The sequence below is a fragment of the Centropristis striata genome, chromosome 23, assembly GCF_030273125.1.
Source record: "Centropristis striata isolate RG_2023a ecotype Rhode Island chromosome 23, C.striata_1.0, whole genome shotgun sequence".
In the NCBI taxonomy this organism is placed as follows: domain Eukaryota; kingdom Metazoa; phylum Chordata; class Actinopteri; order Perciformes; family Serranidae; genus Centropristis; species Centropristis striata.
In genome coordinates, this window is record NC_081539.1 from 14,651,927 (window position 1) to 14,673,465 (window position 21,539).

Below are 21,539 nucleotides of genomic sequence, written 5' to 3' on the forward strand. Positions count from 1 at the left end.
ACAGCTCGGCTCTCCAGCAGGGGGGGAAATGGAAACTGTGTGAACAGGTAGAGGAGGACTTTATTAACCACTCAGCAGTTTGTGACCCGGAAAACCCAAATTACCCCAAAACCCTCTCGTCTGCACGGCCAGGGACACGACCGCGGTGCTAAGGGAGCTCCTAATCGGCCCCAGATGGGAGGCCTGCTCTTGATCGCAGACAGTAGCTGACCCCGCCAGGCTTCATGCTCCTTACAGCACCCCCCGCCCCCTAACTCTTTTTAATTTCACCTCTGCCACCACCAGCCCCTGTTAGACCCACTTTATAGACCGCAATATGTGTGTATAAAAGAGCTGTTTTACACAGGAATCTGTGGGAGCGTTTATGTCATGTTTGTGTACTGTGAATGGAAATGATGGTGTTTAATATGAGAGAGGCAGGATGGAGGGAGGAGGGAGACGTCTCGTAAAATGAATCTTGTTTTGTGTTTAAAAAATTGATATGAAATGTAGGTAATACCACCTCCCAGCTCAGTGCAATCAGTTTGATTAATGTGTTTTTTGATGCATGTTGGCATAAAATCTTTGACTGATTCCAAAGTAATTCAAACCGTATCAGCCATTCCTAATTAGATTTCTTTTTTTCCCCTCTGTGTACTTTTTTTGCCAGGGCATTAAGGCTCGTATTCTAGAGACCTTTGTGATGCTCTTCCTACTGGCTTTGCTCATCCTGGGCATCGTGTGGGTGGCATCAGCGCTCATTGACAATGATGCAGCCAGCATGGAGTCACTCTACGGTAAGTAGTTAAAGGATTTTGTGTCATATCTTCTTGAATTTGTACAGAATAGTTCAAATGTTTTTTTTTTACTTATGTGAGAGGGTTAAGAATATTATTTCAACTCTCATCATGTTTGCATTAACTATGAAGCTTGAACTATGACTTGATTAGCTTAGTTTAACTTGGCATTAAGACTGTCATTGAAAAAAAACTTGTAAAATATGGTTTTACTGTCACTTTGTGGGCTATTTCTTGTGTATTTCCTAAAATATTGAACAATTCTTTACTTTCCTTCTATATTTTAATAAATGAAATGTATTTTCTCCCGCAGATCTTTGGGAATTCTACCTGCCATATCTCTACTCCTGCATATCACTGATGGGAGGATTGCTTTTACTCAGTAAGGCATTTCAATTTATTGATTTTTTTTTTGAGCTACCATCAATTTAATATTGCTGAATGATTTCACCTTATTGTGGTCAAACAGTCAAGCTATTTTCTGTCTCATGTGTAGTGTGCACTCCCGTGGGGTTGTCCAGGATGTTCACCATCATGGGCCAGTTACTAGTAAAGCCGACAGTAAGTAATCAGTATTTGTGGTTGTTCTGAAAATGTTTTGATGAGGAGAAATTTAGAAACTAGCGGTTTTCTCTGACAGACTACAGAGTTGAACTTGAACGCTCACACTTGAAGCCACTTTGGTCCTCTGTTCTGAGAGATCAGTCGGCCATTTACATGCGCGACAGGACTACAAATACATCACCAACTCATCCTCCCATCTGCCATCTCTCCAGTCCCACTTTGGGCCTAATTATAACCCATTTCATCTCTTCCTCCTCTGCTCCCTCCCTTCAGATCCTGGAGGACCTGGATGAGCAGATTTACTGCATCCATTTGCAGGAGGAAGCCCTTCAGAGGAGATTAAACGGTATGTCTGTGGGAGACGTGTTGGCACATTATAGGGGAGGGGAGGGGTTGACTGCCCTATTGGGTGTGATGGAGCGCGCCACACTGGAATCAATTAGCATTGAAAATTCAGCCACACACACACTCACATACACAGACACTGGCAAAAAATCCACACACACTTGACAGCAGCCTTTCCCCACCGCTGTCTCACTCTCATAACTTCCTGCTAAAGGGCAAAGCAGCCACATGGCAAGGACCATATTTTATGTTTAGGAAGTTTTTAAGGCTCCATTTAAGACACTCCAGTGTCACTGTCACTGCTGGTGAAATGATTGCCTCATTTAATGTCAGGCCTAGAATGGTAGCCTGGGTAATAGGATGGAAATTAAATCTTTTACAAGAACTTTTGGCGAGGTCCTGTGGACATCAATGTGACTTTTCAGTGACTTCTGAAAGGAGACCAGCAGCCTGGACTTGGGCACAAAGGGAAAGTTTAAAGAGTTTAAGGATGAAGAAGATTATTTTTTTAGCCTGCATTTCCTTTTCACGTCCAGCCCTCTGTGTCCCCAAATTCCTTGTTTGACGTTGAATAATCTCAAAAAGCAGGAAGTATTTGGGCCAGGTTCCAAAACCTACTTTAATATTAACTCAAGCACGCAACCAAGTGTACAGATGCGAGCAAATGAAGAGGATGACCGTCCTTTCAAACCAGGGAGGTAAGGGAGATCGCTGCCTGATAATACATGTTTTCGAATGCCACTTCCATAGACTGCCACCAATGCGTATGGTTCCTTAGGGCTCGTTCCACACGGCTCTGCTTTGAACTAACCGATAGAATAACTGTAATCTGTTCCTTATCATCTCAAACACTTTTTGATCTTTACAAGTCTCTGTGAGGCCAAAAAAAACTAAGCTGCAGTACACTTTTGCCTGTTAAAAAGGTGGGCATATAGGTAGAGGAGGATTATGTTTTTATGCACATACTGTATATACATGCACCCACTCAATGTTAATGCTCACACATAGTGAAACTGAAGGCTAAAGTGGTGTCCCTTTGATCTGCTGAGTAGACGGCACAGTTCAGGAACAGTTCACAGGACACACTCCACAGGCGAGCAATGTTGTCTTCTTGCTTCACCTGTGTCCGCTCTGCATCCAGTTCCTCTAACAGATTATCCTCTGACCCACTTTGTGTTTGCAGATGAGGACTGTTGAGCCACATCAGTTGATGCATCAATGTTTATTTACATGTCTGGGCCTTTGTTGTCCTCTCTCTACATGTAATTACCCATTTGTAATGACATTGTTGATATTTTAAGTCTGATAGACCAGAAGGTTAGGACTTGAAGTAACTGATTAGACATGTGTGGCTGTTTTTCTTGTCATGAGTATAAGGAACCTAATATGCATACTGTTTAGAGGCATGCCACTAGAACTATCAGATAAATTGCTAACTTAATTAACTTACGAGAAATCATTTTTACAATTTACTTACAAGAGTTGCACCCCTTATTTCCTGGTTTTAAATGTATTGAGGGTTCAGTTTGCAAACATCATAGATATCCCAAAGAAAACAGTTACAATATCTATGATGATAGAGTAATTTTGCTGTAAATGATTTTCTTCTGGAATTTCCAAAGGCTACAAACAAAAACTGCTTCACACGAGACAACTCTTAGGTTAAAAACAAAGGATTCCAAATCACTTTACTTGAAGTCAGGCAGCTGAATAGGCAGATCACAAGATTATGTGAGAATATCTACCATGATGCCCTTTCCCCAGAGGTTGTATATTCTAGGGGACCCATCCCAACTTGATGACCTCCCACCCCACGTTGCAGAGTGGGTCCAGGTGGCACTGATGCTGGGGCGTAAACTTATTGTTTCAGAATGGAAGGCTTCATCACCCCCCTCTGTCAGCCTCTGGCACACTCACTTAGCCAACCTGGCTGCACTGGAGGGTCTATCATACAGGCTAATAAACAGAGTGGAAAGCTTCAATTTGAAATGGGAACGATACTTGTCCAATATGAAAGACCCTGTGTAGTAGATATGTTTTTTTCTCTCTTTTTGTAAATATTATTATTGTTATTTCTACAATTTTATTTAGTATTGACAAATCTCAACCATCACATGGTACATACCATCATATCGCCAAACCCTAACAGCAATATTTCTGGGTTATGGTATAACAATCGACTATCCAGATAACAGCTGTTAAGGCAAAGACTTCCTCTTTCTTGCCCTGGTCATTGTTTGCAATCCAATTAGCAAGTTGAGACACAAGAATGGAGTTTGATTTAAAAGATGACGTCAACAACTCATTTTGCCAGTAGCCAGTTTACACTGAGTCAAAAAGCTTACAAGAAGCTGTATCATCGTCAGACAGTAGCTGCCAAGTTCTGTAATTGCAATTTATACATTGTGCAATATACAATATAATGCTACCGATACCACAGTCTTTTCCTGTGGCCTAAAGTTTCTGCATTCATTTACAGATATTTGTTTCTAGAATACTGTGCACCAACTGGTCGTGTCTCCAGTTAAAAAAACGAATAATTGTGTTTCTGATTTCGGGTTATTAACTGAAAGATTGCAATCTGCTAACATGACTACATAAATATACTGCAGTGGAGGCACTGTGGCATGCACACTTGTCCATGCTGCCCTCTCAAGACCCTGATCTGCTGATAGCAGAGCAACAGAGCGCCTGTCCAGATGCTATGCGGCACAATGACCTTGCCGGTGCCTCTGTTGTCTCAGCGTGGTGTTTAGCATATGTGTGGATGACGTAATTTTTTTTCGACTGTGGTGAAGGTTGGAGAGGATACGTTGAATTAGTCTGGGCCTTCCTGGCTGCCAGAAGCCTCACTCAGCATCTCTGCCTCGCTGTAACTCAGCCTTTTACTTGATGCTGCCAGCAGAAGGAGAAGGATATATTTAACTCCAGTTTAGAGTGATGTCATTGAAGATACTGCAGTTGAAATTCTCACCATTTTTCCCCTACAGCCCTTAACAAGTGATGATATTGTTCTTTGTCTTTAGTAAGATCTGCTATTTCTCATTGCTATTAAGAACCTACTGTTTTTGATCAATGATTTATCTGTCCTGGTTGATGGGTAAGGCCGTGTTTGGATATGTTATGCACAAACGTGATAGCTTAGTTCACTTGCGGCTGAGAAGATTTGGCTACCCCGAGGCAAATTGTTCAGGTTGGGAGAAGAAGAGCTGTTGAACTGTCCTTGACATTTCCTGTTGTGTTGTGACTGCATTTGCTCCAAGGGTTCAAACTTTCCCCTGCTTAGATCCTGGGACAGGTATCTGCGAGGGCACAGACAAGACTGTTTAACTCTCTCTCCCCGTCTATCTCACCTCTTTTGCCTACTTAAACCCATCCAGACAGGGCGTGTCATAATAACAGAGGGAAGAAAAAGGTTTGATCAAAGTGATTGGTCCTTCACTCCTGTAACAAAGATGAAAGATGGTATTTTTATTGCACGCTAGTAACGGTGTAACACTGAACTAATTGGTCTTGATCTGCCAATCACCCCAGGGGATGCAAATGGATACTCTTCCACTTTGGCTCCTAGGGGCCTTTACGCTAGTGCGTCAAGCTGGAAGGAAAACAGAGTAAAATAGATAAATTAGCCTTAAATGAGCCGGCCTTGTGGTTTTCCTGGAGAATCCCTTGCTGTCTTCTCTAGCCCACTCAACCAGTTGTGGCATGTGCTAGACAGCTCCTGACACAAGAGATTATTTTTACTTGTTTGAGATCACATTGTTTTGTTCTGAGCAGGATTACTTGTTTTGATGAGATTTCTTAATAAAGATAAGTCAAATGCCATACGTTGAGGTGAGATGAGTGCAGGGAGACGTTAACAACCTCTTAATTAGGACATCACCTTCTATTATTTTTTTCTGATTTGATGTATTTGATTTATGGGAAATGTTTTGAAAATACTGTTTTCCATGTGGAATACAAATACAGTATACATATCACACAAACAGTGGTGCTTAGGTACAACCCCAATTCCAAAAAAGTTGGGAAGCAGAATGCATCAAATTCAGAAAAAAATATTAAGAAACAACAAAGGTTTACTGTCGTGGAACAGTTTTATTGAAAATGTAAAATTTATTGAAGTTTTAAACAACTTCCCAACAATTTTGGAATCAGGGTTGTCATCTCTTAAAACCGGTTAAAAAAGCATTAGAGCTGATACAATTTGTTGGTTGACAAAAAAATATTTTGATAATCTTTTAATCGTTTGGTTGATTAAACAAGTAAAAAAAAAAAAAAACCCAAAATTTTCTGGTTTCCTGGTAACTTTAAATTAAATAACTTTGTGTTTTTTTGGCTGTCAAAAAAGACTCTCAGAACATGAGATGGGCATTTTCTTCTCTTCTTCTGGACATTTCGTAGACTCTGATTAATCCATTAATTGAAAAAATTAGCTGCAGATTTATCACTAATAAATTATTATTAGCCGTAGGCTTTGAAAACATCTGTTATTGAACAAGTTCATTAATTTCAATGGTTTCTGTTTCCACAGGGTCGTCCTCACACACTTACACTCGAGGAAGCTTTACTCACCAGCTCAACAAAGAACTAGACAATATTCGAAATCAGAGGAATAAATTGGGTAAGTATTTGTATTATGTGACAGGGCTGATATATTTTGTCTTTAGTCCTTGAATTGCCATGGAAATATATGCCAAGAAGTTAGCTTTTTACATATTGCTGACAGGCAGCCGCTTTCTCCCCGTCCGCCTTAATTTCTTAATTTGGACTTGGACCAGAACTGCCTGATAATTTTCCATCCATTTTAGGATATTATAAATGAGGCCTGAGTCTTTTGGGGAGCGGGTTGGGGGGGGGCGGCGAGAGCACAAAGGCACTTAGGATATTGGACAAGATGCAAACTTTATATTGTAGCAAGCCTTTTAGTGATGTCATTAATTTAGAAGGATGGTGCATATAAAGTGCACTTGGCAAACTTCTCGGGCAGGCAGGGTGGGTGCACTTTGAGAATAAGGAGGACTAACAAGGTTGGAAATAGAGAAAGAAAGTCAATATGGCGAGGACTAGAGGGCAGTCAGATAGACATTGTAGGGTACTGTGGATGTCCATAATAGAAAATATAGTGCATGTGGTCTACAAGCTGTCAGCAGTGTCTACAAACATGACTGATGAGCTGTTGAAATAAGAGGAAGATGGAAGATATAAAACCGAAATGTTTCATCTGGCTTGGAAGAATGAGTAGTTGCCCACCGCACACACACATTCTAAGCAATATATAAATCACAGAATTAATTTTGTTGCATTTCTTTTTATCCAGGATTTATTGTTGTTTCCACTAATTATAGCAATGATGAGCGTGACTAATGAAAGAGGAAGAGCATCTTTTTTGAAGGTTATGAAATGTATATTACCTGGAGGGGGGTGGTGGCGATGAGAGGTGAGATTGTGTTTTGCTACACGTACGCACGATATGTTTTACCAAACCAAGCTGTACAAACTCTGTCAATAAAGCCAGAGGGCCTGAGGTTTCAGCATTTAACTTTGATGAACATATTAATTAACCAGTGGTGGAAAGTGGCTTGTATCTCTGAATCTTGTAATTAAAGAGTTGGTTATACATATATTTCTTAAGACTAATGACCTCACACTTTGGCTCACTCTCAATTCCCCTCAGAGAGAAGAAAGAAAGCATCAGGTTGGGAGAAGAACTTGTTGTATCCCATAGTGATGCTGATCTTGCTTGCAGGAACGGTGAGTGCTGAGACTGACCTATCATTAAGCCCAAACTGTTTACTCATGGCGTATACAGCCTGGCTGGTGGCCATTAAGACTAACACCCTGTACCTCAAACCCCATCCTCTTAACAGCTCTGAGCCTGGGTGTGGAAACTACTTTTGTTTAATAGCTGTTTAAGACAATGCTGAATAGCCACCTGCAACAACTGTGATTTTCAATAGATTATAGTGTGGGAATACTATTTATGCCGTCTGATATTGTTAGATGAGGCAGAAAGACCATGTGAGACGCATGGCACGTGCAGCAAACAGCCCCCACATTGTTCAGGTTTTGAGAAGCTTAATGTTGTAGCAGTTTACAATCACAAGCTGGTTATTATGCATTACCATACTTGCGGATCAGCAAGGCCACCACAATTCAATTATATCATGATGCCGGATACTTTGGGATTTGATCAATGTTTTTATAATTATGCCATGTGTAAACAAATCTTTATCTTCCTCTCTGTCTGCAGACAATATCAGTTCTCATGGTGGCATTGAATATCCTCTACCTTCTAGTGGATGAGACTGCCATGCCTAAGGGATCCACAGTAAGCCTACTGTCTAACCAGAGTACATTTTTACTCCCCACACACACACACACACACACACACACACACCGACACACGCCCTGAATGTAAACTGCAGAGGAGCTTGCCTATCAGACCTGCCATGTTCCTGGCGGAGACATAAATCAAATTCCGGATATGCTCAGATGCTTGTTGGAAGAAAAGGCCTGACCAGATGTTAATCAGGCTTGAACCTTGTGCCTCTGGTTTTGTTTTGGAAGCTCATTGAAAGTCATTTCACAGCAGTGTGCAGATTCAATGAGCGCGCTACGTGTTTCAAAGTCCACAGTGGGTGAATAAGCTGCTTTCCCTCCCTCCTGCAAAGGCAGACAGGGCAGGTGAAGGGCTCTTACTGTGAGGTGGACTAACTGAGTGTGGAATGGCTCTCAGAGATTCTCATCTCCGCCTAACATGCAATGTGTTTTAAGCTCTCCTTATCTCATCTCATCTGCAGTGACAGAGGGGCGTGCGTGCATGTGCTTGAATGTGTGTGCGTTTGTGGTTGCATTCTTGTCTGAGAGGGGGCAACATAATGTATCCTATTTCTCCCTCATTTCATTTCGCGTCTCGCGGGCAACTGACAGAGCTGCCCTCGACATTCCAATTATTTTATTGAGCAGAGATGTTTTCCTTGGCATGACGCGTTGCAGAAAATCCCCCAAATTACACTTGTCATGCAGCTTGAAGCTGTCCTCCCTGACAGTGTGGCCCCACTAAATGGTTTATGCGTTTGTTGAGCTGGATGGATGCCACACCTCTGATCTCACAGCGCTACGAGGGGTGGGGGGAGGTCTCGTCCTCCAAAACAATCGATACTGATATGATATCCATCTATCCACCCCGTTAACCCTACCCTGCAGCTCTCGAACTCTCTGCCCCTCTAGCACAGAAATTCCCTCGCAGTTACCCGCACACTGTCTGGAAGGAGATAAGGACAGAAGAGAGAAAGTGATATAAAGGAGCAGAGAGAGCGGCTGTTTTGAGGTCTGGAGGAGGTACTGTCGGAGCAAAGAGACTGTGGGAAAGTCAAATGAGGCCCCGATGTGCTGATTGCTGTGGGGGGAGAGCACAATGGAAGTGCCCTGTCAATGTTTGTCTTCCCTTCCTACTAAGCATCCCGCCATAGTCCTTAGCATACTGAGCAGTGCACTGACTGCCTTCACAGATCAGAGGATGGAGGTGGAGAAGGATGGTGAGGAGTTTGGGGAGAGGAAGAGAAAGAGCAGGAAGGAGAAGCAGGTGGATGAAGATGAGGAGAAGAGATGCTGTAGAAGCAACAAGGAGGAGGAGGAGGGGAACTAGAGCTGTCTCTGTCAAAGGACACTGTGTTTTACAACTTGATGAACAAGCACTAAGAGGGACCAATAAAATTGTTACTGCAGGCCCTCCTCTTAGGTAGCCACAACACTTGACACTGTATTTTGTAAAATGGACGATTATCTGCAACTGGACAGTAATTTTCATCTCACTAAAGCTGCCCTTCTCCGCAAACTCGTATAATAGCAGCTTCAGACTTCCCCCAACAAGCATATCTTAGCTATGACCTTTCAACTTTTGTAAATGAAAGTGATTAAAAAGTATGTTTTGGCGATGATGCACAATGTAAGTTGATCTAAATATCTCTTCATATATTGAAGAGATATTTAGATCAACTTGTATATCTCTTCCATAATGAAGTAAGGTTAGCACCCAGCAGAACGAGATTGAAGGGTTTAATTATATTTTGGTTGATATAACTCAAAATTGGCATCGCACGTCTCACTTATTATTTTGAACTAAATATGGGAAACTGCTTCCTGAGATAAGGAACAATTTGACAAGATGGTCTTACAGTAAAGTGGAAGTACTTCTGGGACTACTGTTTTACCACTCTTTAGCAATAAATGTCTACAGTTTAAAAAAATGGATAAATGATGTTGACATTTTTATGGCAAGATGAAGTGGATTTAAATTTGTGAAACTACTATGGCCAGAAGAATAGATAGCACCACTCATAACCTTTATTACTCTGATGATGTAAGATACTGCCACAATATGGGTGGTATCTGATCAAACAGTATGTCCAAATGTGCCTTTGGAATCTTTCCCATTTCAGATTCAGGCATCCAGAAGGAAGTGCATAAACGAATGGATTAATATTGATATCAATACTACCAACACCTACATTTTGAGAAACTTCAAGGAAAATTATTCTGACTTTATTATCATTGACCAGGGATTCAATAAACTGATTTAACATGGAGCAGGAAGTCCGTCAACTCACAGCAGGATTCCCATTGGCTGTCATTCTGACAACCATTAAGATATCCGGGGCCAAAACTTCCTTTTCTTCTTCAACAGTCTAATAAGGAGTGGTGGATAGATTACTGAAATCTTTACTCATATAAAAGTACAATTTAACCTATAAAAAGATATTCAAGTTCAAGTAAAAAATACCATTTGTCAAACCTACTCAAGTAAAAGTATAACAGTATACTCAAAGTACAAGTTACATTGTAAGTCAATTTATGTAAATCAAATCAAGTTTTAAGTTTCGTTTTGGAATAATAAGTGTTAATCAGCTGTATCAGGTTAGAAATTGATTTAGTTAATTGTGTTCAATACAAATATTTGACTAAGCATTTTTTTTTCTTTTAATCTTAGTGAAGGTATTGATTTTGGCAGATGTGTGCCACCTCTTTTGCCCAGACTGTTTACCTGCATGCAACCAAAGCCTACTCAAACTAGATTCGTAAAAACTACTCAGACTAGAAATGGAAACTAGAATGCTTCCGATACCAAAATCTTGTCCTGTTTCCTACAGAGTCTGCATTCATATGCAGATATCTCTTTATAGAGATTCGGCATTGAGTGAGTGCTGGTGTGGTCAAATAATGGCTCTTGCTCAAAGCCTTGACCCCAAACTGAAAAAACGATGACAAGGAAGGGCCAAAGGTGTTGATGAGAAAGAATTATGACTATGTGAAAGGCAGATGAGAATTATTCAGAGGATTTCTTTCAATTTCTCTGTTTAAATAAATTAAGTTTCTGGAGAAATTACTTCGGGGACCCACCTGGGGTCAAATGGTCAGGACGTGAGGCATGTGTTAACTCACACACAACACTGACAGCCTTGCCAGTGCACAGGTATGGTGAGGTGTTAATCTTACAAGCAACAAATGCAATGTGTCTGCTGAAAGAGCCGTGGTAGTCAACACAGACGAATACCAGCCCCCCTCCGCCCCCACCCTCTTTTTGACACACACAAACACACACTCCATCACCCTCCCTGCTACTGGAATGAAAAGAAGTAAGAGTTGAAAGGAGGCGTACTGTGAAAGCTAGCTGTCCTAAGCGCGCATACACGCATATTGCGAGTGCACACACACACAATCTTAATGCATGCCCACCCTCCCTCCATTAATAAATTACATCAGATGCTGTCTGCTAATTCCCTGTGTAAGAGAGAAAGAGCACTGCACCATGGCTCTGCAGTAAGCTCCCAGGGATGACAGTTGCATAAAAAGGCATGAAACAACCTGCCAGGCTTTCCTTTTTTCTTCAGGCTCTTTTACAAAACAAATCAAGATAAGGACACTCAAGGTGGGGAAAAAAGAAATGAAATACAATATAAAAACACAAGTAATCAACTAAAAAAATCTAGGACCGTGCTTTAAATATATGCTGGGTAACGGCAATAGTATTTCTATTGCAAGAAAAGTAAATAGCGTATTTTAGCACTGTACCATGATGTCATGCATTGGTATGGTAAGGTGCTGTAAACTGCACATTACATATATCCAGCTATGTACACATGATATAGAGGCAGGATAAATGACAGGATAAGAGTATTTTAGACAATGTAGTGATTGGGAATATACTGTTACTGTAATTATATATACTTTATATCAGTGTAGGTTTATATACAAGATCAGAAAATGCAGCAGTTTTTGAACAACTTACAGGCTGTAAATAAGTATAACTTTTATAAGTTGAATACATAGTGTATAGTACTGTAGGTGCCTCATACAACACACTGAACCCTTTGGAGGATCAACCCCTGTGCCAAGTTCGACAAAAGCAAATATTTATCATTTGACTGCACAGATGCTTGGTATGTGCAGCGTATGTAGATGTATGTCTTTTCCTGCTCCATTTTCAAAAGGCCTTAGGGGTTGGAGGGGGGCGGGGTGGGGTGTACGTCTAGTGTTTGCTGAAGTATTTGTTTTGTTGTTTTTATGTTTTTGGCGTGCTTTCAGCCTGTACACTCTTCTTACCGTAAGCAATGTGCCGTTTTTGTTTGAACACCTGTTCACATATTGTATGATCGACAGTGATTTGAAAAGAGCCTCTTTCATCTTGTTCCATTCATTACTTAGCCAATTTGATTCTGTCTTTCTCAAGTGGGGAAATTCTTCATGCACCGCGTACTTACTTTGCAGGATTTCTGTAATTGCATGTGTGTGCAACTGCCTGCAGTGCTGTCGTTTCCCATTTTCTTTTTTTTTTTTCAATTTGTGATGTGTTTATGTAAGATTGGTTTGTGAGGACAGTGAATAACCCTGTTTTCTGTCTGTGTCTTCATCTTCCAGGACCGAGGCATTGGGAACACCTCTCTGTCCACGTTTGGTGTGGCTCAGGCGGCACTGGAGATCATCCTCATGTTGTATCCTTTCAGTGACCTCTCTTTGTCTGTGGCCAAAGTAGCATGCTCCATGGCCAAGAGCAACATTGTCAAGCCAGTTTTGTTTACCCAGGACATAGTTCAGCCGGACACCTTCCGGAAGACATGTTGTGCTGTTTCGTCACCTTTTATCAGGGCTGAAAAGGTGCAGACTTAGCATACTTAAAAAGACTACTCAATGAAGCTCCTCTGCTACCAGCAGTGTGTTTTTGGTCCTTGATTGATTTGCTCAACAGCTACTTGATGGTGTCCTCTGTCGTTGGCTTCTACAGCCTGCGGGTCTTTGAGGGACTCACTCCCAGTAAGGATGACACAACCATGACAACGGTAAAGACGGGATGGAAGGACAGGGTGTGGGGTGAAGTGGGGGCAAGGGTGCTGAGATTCTTCCTAAGGTGCTGATGTGTTTGGGACCCCCTGCGTTTCATCTATTTCCTCTTTTTTTTCCACTTCTCTCTCCCGCCTTCCTCTCACTGTGAACTCCTACTGCTCACTAATGTTTTCCTCAGGGCCCCCTCAATGGCTTTAGTTGATCTGTCCAATATTTGTTTGTGGGTTGCGCAAACACTGGCAAAGTGCAAGCCCCTTTCTTGTACATCAGAGGGGAGAGTGGGTTTTTGGGGAGGGGGGTCAGAGGATGCGTGCTCTGTTTGGCCCACAGTGGCACCTATTCACTTGGTAATGAGTTTGGGAGTGGTGAGGCTTGTTAACTAGCCATGACGCTCCAGTGAAAGGGCTTGAAAGGACAACAGAGAGAACCTGGTAATGAGCATCTTCAGAGGTACTAATTGTACAATATGTGGAACCAATTTAACATCAAGTGGTGTGTGCATGTGTGTGGGCATGTCATGGCTGATAAAAGATGCGATTCTATCCACCTGAGTGGAAGATTTTTTTTATTTAATCTTTAAATATTAAAAAAAAAGCTTTTACACTTGGCTGAAGTGGAAAAGTTAGTGTAATAATGAAAGCAATATAATAAATAATGCACAGTAGTGTATTTAATGTAAGCTTTTGAAATTGAAAGTATTGGCATTGACTGTGGAAGATTAAAATATCACATATAACAGGACTTTGGCGCCACCAGTACTTATCTCGAAGTGGAGATAAACAAGCATTCATTCACATTTTCTTTTGCAGATTTTCTCGAAATTCAGTTAAAATTTTGCAAAATGATTTGGATTGAAACCTGATTTTTGCAATGGGAGCTTTTTGTTCAGGTTTCATAACTGTACATTAATGTGCTTGAGTGATCTGAAGTTTGATTATCTATTGATTTTTTTCTTTAGATCATAGGTTGCTGTGTGTCCATCTTGGTCCTGAGTTCAGCCCTGCCAGTGATGTCCAGAACTCTAGGTGAGTACAGCTGAGTTTGTTGACACAAAGTAATATGTTTGCGACCTTTGGACAGAGCTAGGCTAGCTATTTTACTCTGTTTCAAGTCTTAATACTAAGCTAAGCTAACCAGCTGCTAGCTATAGCTTCCGATTTAATTGAAAGACACAAAAGTATTGTCTATGTTCTCATTTAACTCTTGGCAAGAAGGAGAATAAATAAACTCGTATTTCCAAAAATATCAAAACATTTCTTTAAGAGAAATGTAGGTTGAACTGAATCGTCACAGATGTCATAACAACCACAAAGGGTAGATGTCCCTCCCCCACAACACTTTTTCAGATGCTGCCACCAATAGCAAACCATTAATGTTAGCAAGTTGAATTCTCCTATAGTTTCCCATAGTGACATTAGAAAGGACAGCAGGGTGAAGGGGTAAAAATGACAGGAGTAGCACCATCACAATGGCACTAATAAACATGCAGAGTGCAGAGCACAGCTGTTCAAATAGCACTACTCTGTGTGTGTATTTGAGTGTGTGTGAGAGGGACCAACAGAGTGGGAAAATGGGACGGAGCGAGCATACAGTGACTCATTGGGAGCTTTACAAAATATCAACAGGTTCTGCTTTGTGACGCTGAATAGATTAAAAGGAATAAATGCATGAGACAGAGTTGAAGAGAAAAGGCCTCCCAGCTAAAGAAAAGACATGTGAAGAGTTGAGTGTGACGAAGTGAGATGTTAAGAGACAAGAAAGGGTTTTGTGTCTTGATGTGAGGTGTTTTTTGTGTGTCAGTGTGGGAAACATGCACTGTATAAGAGAAAGGAGAACTGTACCACAACACAAAAAGGTGCTCAGGTCTGTCTGCTGTTTTAATGACGTACTGACATATAGAGTCCAAAAGTATGTATATGTTTATTAAGTAAAGTGGTTGAACATTTAAATTCTTAGGTGTGTTGGGTATCATGGAAATAGTTTTAAATTTATGGGACAAACTCATGGTGTTTTTGACAAACCCGTCTTGTCTTGACCGCAGGGGAACCTTTAATATTTTGATGTAATAGATATTTTATATAACAATGAAAATGAAAAAACAGTATAAATTGGGTCACTCGGAGTGATGAGCCTAGGGAAATATCTTCAACTGCAGCTCCCCTCAGCTTTACTACATTTATAGTGAGTTTCAGCTCATTGTGTAGATGTCTGGCCCGCAACTTTACTGTTTTAGTTTACTCTCATCACTCTTAAACTGTTGAGAGTAAAGGGAATCAACTGACAAAGAAGTCAATTTAAAGATCTAATGTGAAAGATCAAAGTAAGCACTCAACAGAGTGCATCACCAATAGATATCTTTTCTTGTAAAATGTTGGGTGTTGGCTCAAGTTTATTAGCTGCTGAGAAAATTTCCTCACTCTGTCATTCATAGTATTTTGTCACAGCAGGCAACTGTTTTTTTAATGGAAAAAACAAGACCTTTGCAGTAAAACCAAAGACAATCAGCAGGTTTGTGCGTTGATATTAATAATCATCTAAACATTATTTATAGATGGTCACTGAAGACAGAATGAAATCTGTGTTTTTATATTGTAAAATATAATAACTTGTTTTCCCTTTATTTTATACAGCAGATTAGGAAAATGTGGGGTAATATGCCACAAAGGATTCTCTTGTTTTTGATAGAATGGGTTGCTGTTTCTTTTTGAGAGCCATTTATCATGGGCATATGCCTTTTATGTTGTGGATTCTAGATCTGCGTATCTATAAAGATTTGCTGACAAACAAAGAAAATAATCTCACTACACCATACAATCCTAATGAATCTGTCATATGCCTCTCGGATGCATGACCAGCTGCATGCTAATGTCTCCCACTCCACTGCTGTACCCCAGACGTTTCAAATGCCAAGCATCTTACCCCCAATTAGATTTTCTCAAATTACCAAACCAAGATCAAAACCTTTGGCATTAAAAATGGGTGTAGCCAGACCACAGTGGCAAGCTGTATCGACTGGGGTCTCCATCATCTCTCTCTCTGTCTCTTCACAGGCAATTTTGTTAAAGGTCCTTGATGCTTGCAAACTGCTTACTGCGGCTGTAAATACATCTCTCTAGACACTGAATCGATCGCCCAATCTAATTGACGACAGAGGCTGTGAAGATGTTACAGGAGAGGTAGAATGTATAAAGACCCGTGCCTCTTCAGTGTGCCACATCTGAATGTAATTTCTGCATACAGATGACAGAAATAGAAAATTGTTGTAGTGTATGAATTTAACATATTGATGCGGTAATTTTGTCGGTCAGTGTTGCATATAGAAGGAACATCTCAATAAAGACCATTCATAACAATAAATATAATTGTACACGTCACATAATTATATCCATACATTCATTATTGGATGGCACAGCTGGCATCCTTGTGGTAGAGGGCAGAACACCTGTATTGGCAGGCCAAAATGGATACACATGAAAACAATAGGGTGTTGATGGCTCTCCAGGCAGCGTGCAATCAGCTGTGACAGATGGTTTGAAATTGGTCTAGCAGTATGGAGCTAAGAGGAGCCTGCAGGATAAAACACTCCTTTATCTGTCTGAAGGTCCTGGGAGAGAGATGAAGTCCACCTGCATTCCACCTTTGCTGCTATACTTAGTTACCCATCCTTTCATAGTCTGCAGGGAACAGTCCTTACAATACTGCTGCCCAAGACACAGCCGGGTGACGAAAATAAGCATTAAGTTTGTAGTGCAATGGATCAGTGGTTGTTTGTGTAAGCCAGAGTGGATTTGTTTCTATCTCTATCATTTAAAATATATATAAACTTTGTCATGTCTTGATGCCAGCATTTTCAGGCATATGTATCTATTTAAGGGAAAAGCCAACCTAATAGTTTAAGTGCATGCCGTATTTCTATTTTTTACTGCTTTGCCTTAAACACAACTCATTCTCACTGGGAACTGAAGCTGTTACCTATGCTCTCTTCACAGCCACCAGCCTCCTGATGGGTTGGGGTTAGACTACTGATCAAAACAGTACATTTATCTCACAGAATTAGTAGTTTCTGGTCCACCACAATTATTTAATTTATTTGTGTTATTGTGTGACTTTTGTGTTTTAAAAGGTTTGTTTTGATTCACCAAAGTCGCAAACTGGCACAAACAAACAAAATCAAGGTAGCAGTATACCAGCAACTCCTGCATTCTTCAAGGTAAAATTATTGTTTTTGTCAAAGGAGTCTGGTGGCTTTGAAGAGAGCATAAACTTGATATACGGCTTTAGTTCCCTGTTTGAAAAGGCTTTCGGATTGCAAGGTAACACTATGAAATATTCTATATATAGTGTAAATTTAAACTGATAATGATTTATTTTAAGGTGGCTTTTATGAGGTGATTAAATAAAGTTTAGCTGCTGCCCCCATCCTCAACAGTACATTGCTTAGCTTCCATATCAGTACTCCTGCCTGCTTCTTCCAAACTGGGAGAATTCCAACTGCCATCTACACTGACTATGGAAAAGTACATCATACAATCCCACTTCAGAAAAATCTGAACTATCCTTTTATGACTAAAAAGAAAGAACATAAATACCTGAAAATGCCAGGTTTTCTCTAAGAGTAATCTCTTTGTCGGGTTGAAATCTGTTAGAAATTGAGCAATCCTTTAGCTTCTCCAGGAACCTACAAGATTGTGCTTGTTTATTGTTTGAATAAGATTTGTCACTAGCTCAGTGGCTGACTCAGGTAGATTTGTGTACAGATGATGGTGATTCTATGAAAGACTTGGGAGCGGCATTCGTTTTTTCTTCCAACTTATTTTGGCCAAAGAAGACCACAAACGAAACCTTTTTATGTGAAAAAAACACAGGGTTTAAGTTCCAATCATATGATCAATTACGGTCAAAGGTCACAGTTAAATATTTGTTCTCATCAGTTTTTCACACTGATAATCTACCCGTAATGCACATGAAATTGTTTTTTGTATGTAAGCCCTTCTTGAGTCTTTTTACTTGTTGAAAGAGCAGGACCTTTGAAGAGAGACACTTTTCAAAGTGTCTTAACTGCAGACAGAGCAGATATTCCTAAATTTTCACATTTGCTGCAGCCTCATGCTTTTGCCAGGAAGAATTTTGCTTATGAACACAATCTTAACAAGGGGGAACTCAGAAAAATGCACTTCCTTTGTTTTCCTGGTTTTGTCCATTTGCTGGAATTTGAAACAATTTTGACTTGGGGAGAAATAATTTTGCTTCTTGGTTATCACAATTTTTCAGTAGGAGTAGTAGTACTGAACACAGATAGTCAAACTGAAGAAGTAATGTTTGGCTGTTTGTCATTGCCCCAACAAAGACATTGCTGACTATCTTTCTAACACCGTTATTTGACTCGTTTCTCTGTCCTCCACAGGTATCACCAGGTTTGATCTCTTGGGAGACTTTGGAAGATTTAATTGGCTGGGAAACTTTTACATTGTCCTTTCCTACAACCTGCTGTTTGCGGTCGTGACAACTCTCTGTCTTGTGAGAAAATTCACCTCAGCTGTACGGGAAGAACTTCTTAAGGCCTTAGGTAAACTTATCTATTTATTTGTATGTGTCCTAAGGGCCTCTAACCAGCACATTTTTTTTAAATATACTACAATATGATAATTCCAGACTGCACCGCATATTAATGCATTGCCCTGCAAAAAAACATCTCTGCCTTTGATATGCTGGATCTTCTGTAGAAAATTAAGAAATCTATTCAGTAATTAACACATCGACTACTCAATTTCAACCCAATTTTCTATCCACAAATATGTGGCCTGACAGCACCAACCTACTCTGTGGCTTTGGAGGGAGATAGTGTTTATTTCTCTCAGACAGCACAACCTGGAGTGACAAAATGGAAGAAATTGCAGCAGAGATCCAATGTGCTGCGGGACTGACATGTGACAGAGGATGGGGCTAGTCTCAAAGGCTTGTGGTGACAGGCCGTGGATGTGTGATACACAGGGTGGGATAGGGTTAGAAAATGTCAGACAGAGGCACTGAGGGGAAAAAAAGCACATCAATACCTCTGTCTAAGTGAAAGTCTGAGTCTTTTTAATGAGATTTCTCTCCCTTATCTCCCCCTGCCCAGGTCTGGATAAATTGCAACTGTCAAACAGCCCCACGGACCCTGAATCTGGGAAGCTCTCGGCCAACGGGCATCAGAAAACTCTGTGAAAGGGACGATAGATCAACACACAAACACACACACACACACACACACACACACACACACACACACACCTTAGCACAGCCAAAGGGAGATTTCGACAGTACTGCCTGACTGCTGAAAGGTGAAAGGGATTGGAAGGAACTTAATAAACCCAGGCAGTGTCTGACGGATGCTGCAAATGGAGGCTGAGAGCAATTTAGCTTCGTGACATTCCATCCTCTGCGTCTCGGATGGAAGCTGGGACAGAGCCAGGGATGAGACTGAGGAGTGAAATAGACTGGCATCACTGCAGTGACCTTGATGTTGACCTCAACCGCGACTGTGACTTTACACCACCCATCTCTTGCTTCAGGGGCACCCCCCTCCCCGTTTTTCCTCTATAACCTCTTCACCACTGCACTAGACAAAAGCAAGAGGGTAACGCAGGTCTAACAATGTTTTTTTCTAAGTCTTACATTTAGCTTAAAGGCAAAGGGTTATTTCCATCACCCTACTCTTCCTCTGTACTCAGTATAGTAAATAGACCGCCACATTTCAATTAGACTTATTTTTTAATGTCAGTATGTCCACGGTAATCGGTGTCGGTAATACAAGGAGCATTTGCAGTGTACGGTCTTTGATTGTTATGTGAACTGATACAGGCATGATAAGGTGTCAATTTGTCTTTCTTTTTAAGCTCAAAATGTGAAAATAACAAAATGTGCTTTGTGAAGCATGATAAAAGTCAAAGTTATTCACTCATCACAGCCAGTACATAAAACCGCACATCATCAATACAATTCACATTATATGCATTGGCTCTGTCGTTACTGATGGGCCTCAGATTTTAGCACTCGTGCTGTCATTTGTCTTTTTACTTGGCTTTACTCAAGTGCGCTTTAACTTTATTGATGATGTCATTAGTTTGTATGAAGTAGGGTAAGAACTTTTTTTAGGTGCTCTAGATTAGACTTGAGCTACTCTGCAAATGGGAAACTATATGGGAGTTGTATCCACTTCAGTTCCAAAAAGCAGAATGCTTTAGTGCATTTGGAGCTGATCTTGTGGCTGTATTCCTTGAAATGTTATTATGCACATGGTAAAAAAAAGAAAAATTTCATTGCATTTTTGCTCATCCCCCAAAAAAATCTATTGTAAATTCACAGGGCACAGAAAAATTTGTCGAATTTGTTGTCATTTTTGTAAATGTTGTATTTACATGTACATATTATATTGTGTTTCATACCTCTTTTTCATTATTTGGATGTAAATATTGGGCCCTCCTTAAGCCCACTGAGGGTCTGACTCACTAAGCAATCTGTATTTTGTTGTACATATTTTTTTTATAAAACACCTAAATCTAATGCAAACCTGTAACAGTCTTCACATACAGAATGCATGAGTGGAAAAATGTGCAACTTTGCAGCTGGTAGAAAGACTTGGTGACTCAGGCCCCATTTACATGTAGTTGTATTGCTGCATAATCTTCTGAACTGTGATGTTCTTTGTCTCCAGAACCACCTTAAATGCCTTAAATGACAAGCGTCTCGCAGGCTTAATGTTAAGGTTGTTTCTTGTTCTGTGTTGTTTATGTACATGCACATATGTGTGCATGTACAATGTTTGTCTTCAGACAGTTCCACTGTGATCCCCTGTACGCCACTGAGTTTCTAGTCTCAAGCCAGCTGGACGTAACGTACACATTGCTTTTTTGCCATGAATGTTGTCACAGTAGCTCTTATCTAGTGAGAGGATGCATTTTAAGACTCATTCATTGCCCATAAGACTTGAGCACTTGCTAGGATAGGGTTGAGTGATCGAATGATGCTATTTTTATGGCATTATAGACCTTATTGTTTTCATTGTGACATGATGACAAAAGCAAAGTGAGGAAATTTAAATTTTTATATGCATTTTAAACTTTTGTTTGTTAGGACAGGGAATGTTTTACATCACAGCTGTCTGTCATTGGTTATTGCTATTTTACAAAGACTGGATTTAAGGAAAATGTAACTCTCAAAATCACAAAACTTATGCTGAAGCCATCTTCTTAATTAAAAAAAATCAGACTGATATTGTTTTATAAAGGGTGATCTACACAGCTCTTACCATCTGAAACCAAAAGCAAAACCATGTTTCATTCTTAACAGGGAGAAACATTTAGTAGATTTTCTGTTTTGTGTGGAATTTCATTTGTTTAGCTTGTGTCCACAGCTATATTATTGACATCAATACCATGCTGATCAGTGGATACTGTGAAAATCAACAGCCTACGGTAACATGGCAAGCAGAGAAGGATGAACCTGTAATTTGGCAAAAAATAATTTAACTGTTGG

At 40.4% G+C, this 21,539-nt stretch overlaps 1 protein-coding gene across 1 annotated transcript in view; it reads left to right on the plus strand.

The window, feature by feature from the left end:
* Positions 1-21,512, plus strand: part of lmbr1 (limb development membrane protein 1) — a 36,388-nt gene extending 14,876 nt beyond the window's left edge. The window contains exons 6-17 of the mRNA XM_059326754.1: positions 650-776; positions 1,090-1,158; positions 1,273-1,337; positions 1,614-1,686; positions 6,217-6,306; positions 7,360-7,436; positions 7,936-8,013; positions 12,603-12,676; positions 12,931-13,021; positions 13,984-14,050; positions 18,430-18,591; positions 19,144-21,512. Of these exons, the coding sequence (XP_059182737.1) occupies positions 650-776; positions 1,090-1,158; positions 1,273-1,337; positions 1,614-1,686; positions 6,217-6,306; positions 7,360-7,436; positions 7,936-8,013; positions 12,603-12,676; positions 12,931-13,021; positions 13,984-14,050; positions 18,430-18,591; positions 19,144-19,229 (1,059 nt within the window). The 3' untranslated portion in view covers positions 19,230-21,512. The remainder of the gene's footprint in view (positions 1-649; positions 777-1,089; positions 1,159-1,272; positions 1,338-1,613; positions 1,687-6,216; positions 6,307-7,359; positions 7,437-7,935; positions 8,014-12,602; positions 12,677-12,930; positions 13,022-13,983; positions 14,051-18,429; positions 18,592-19,143) is intronic.
* The last annotated feature ends 27 nt before the right edge of the window (positions 21,513-21,539 follow it).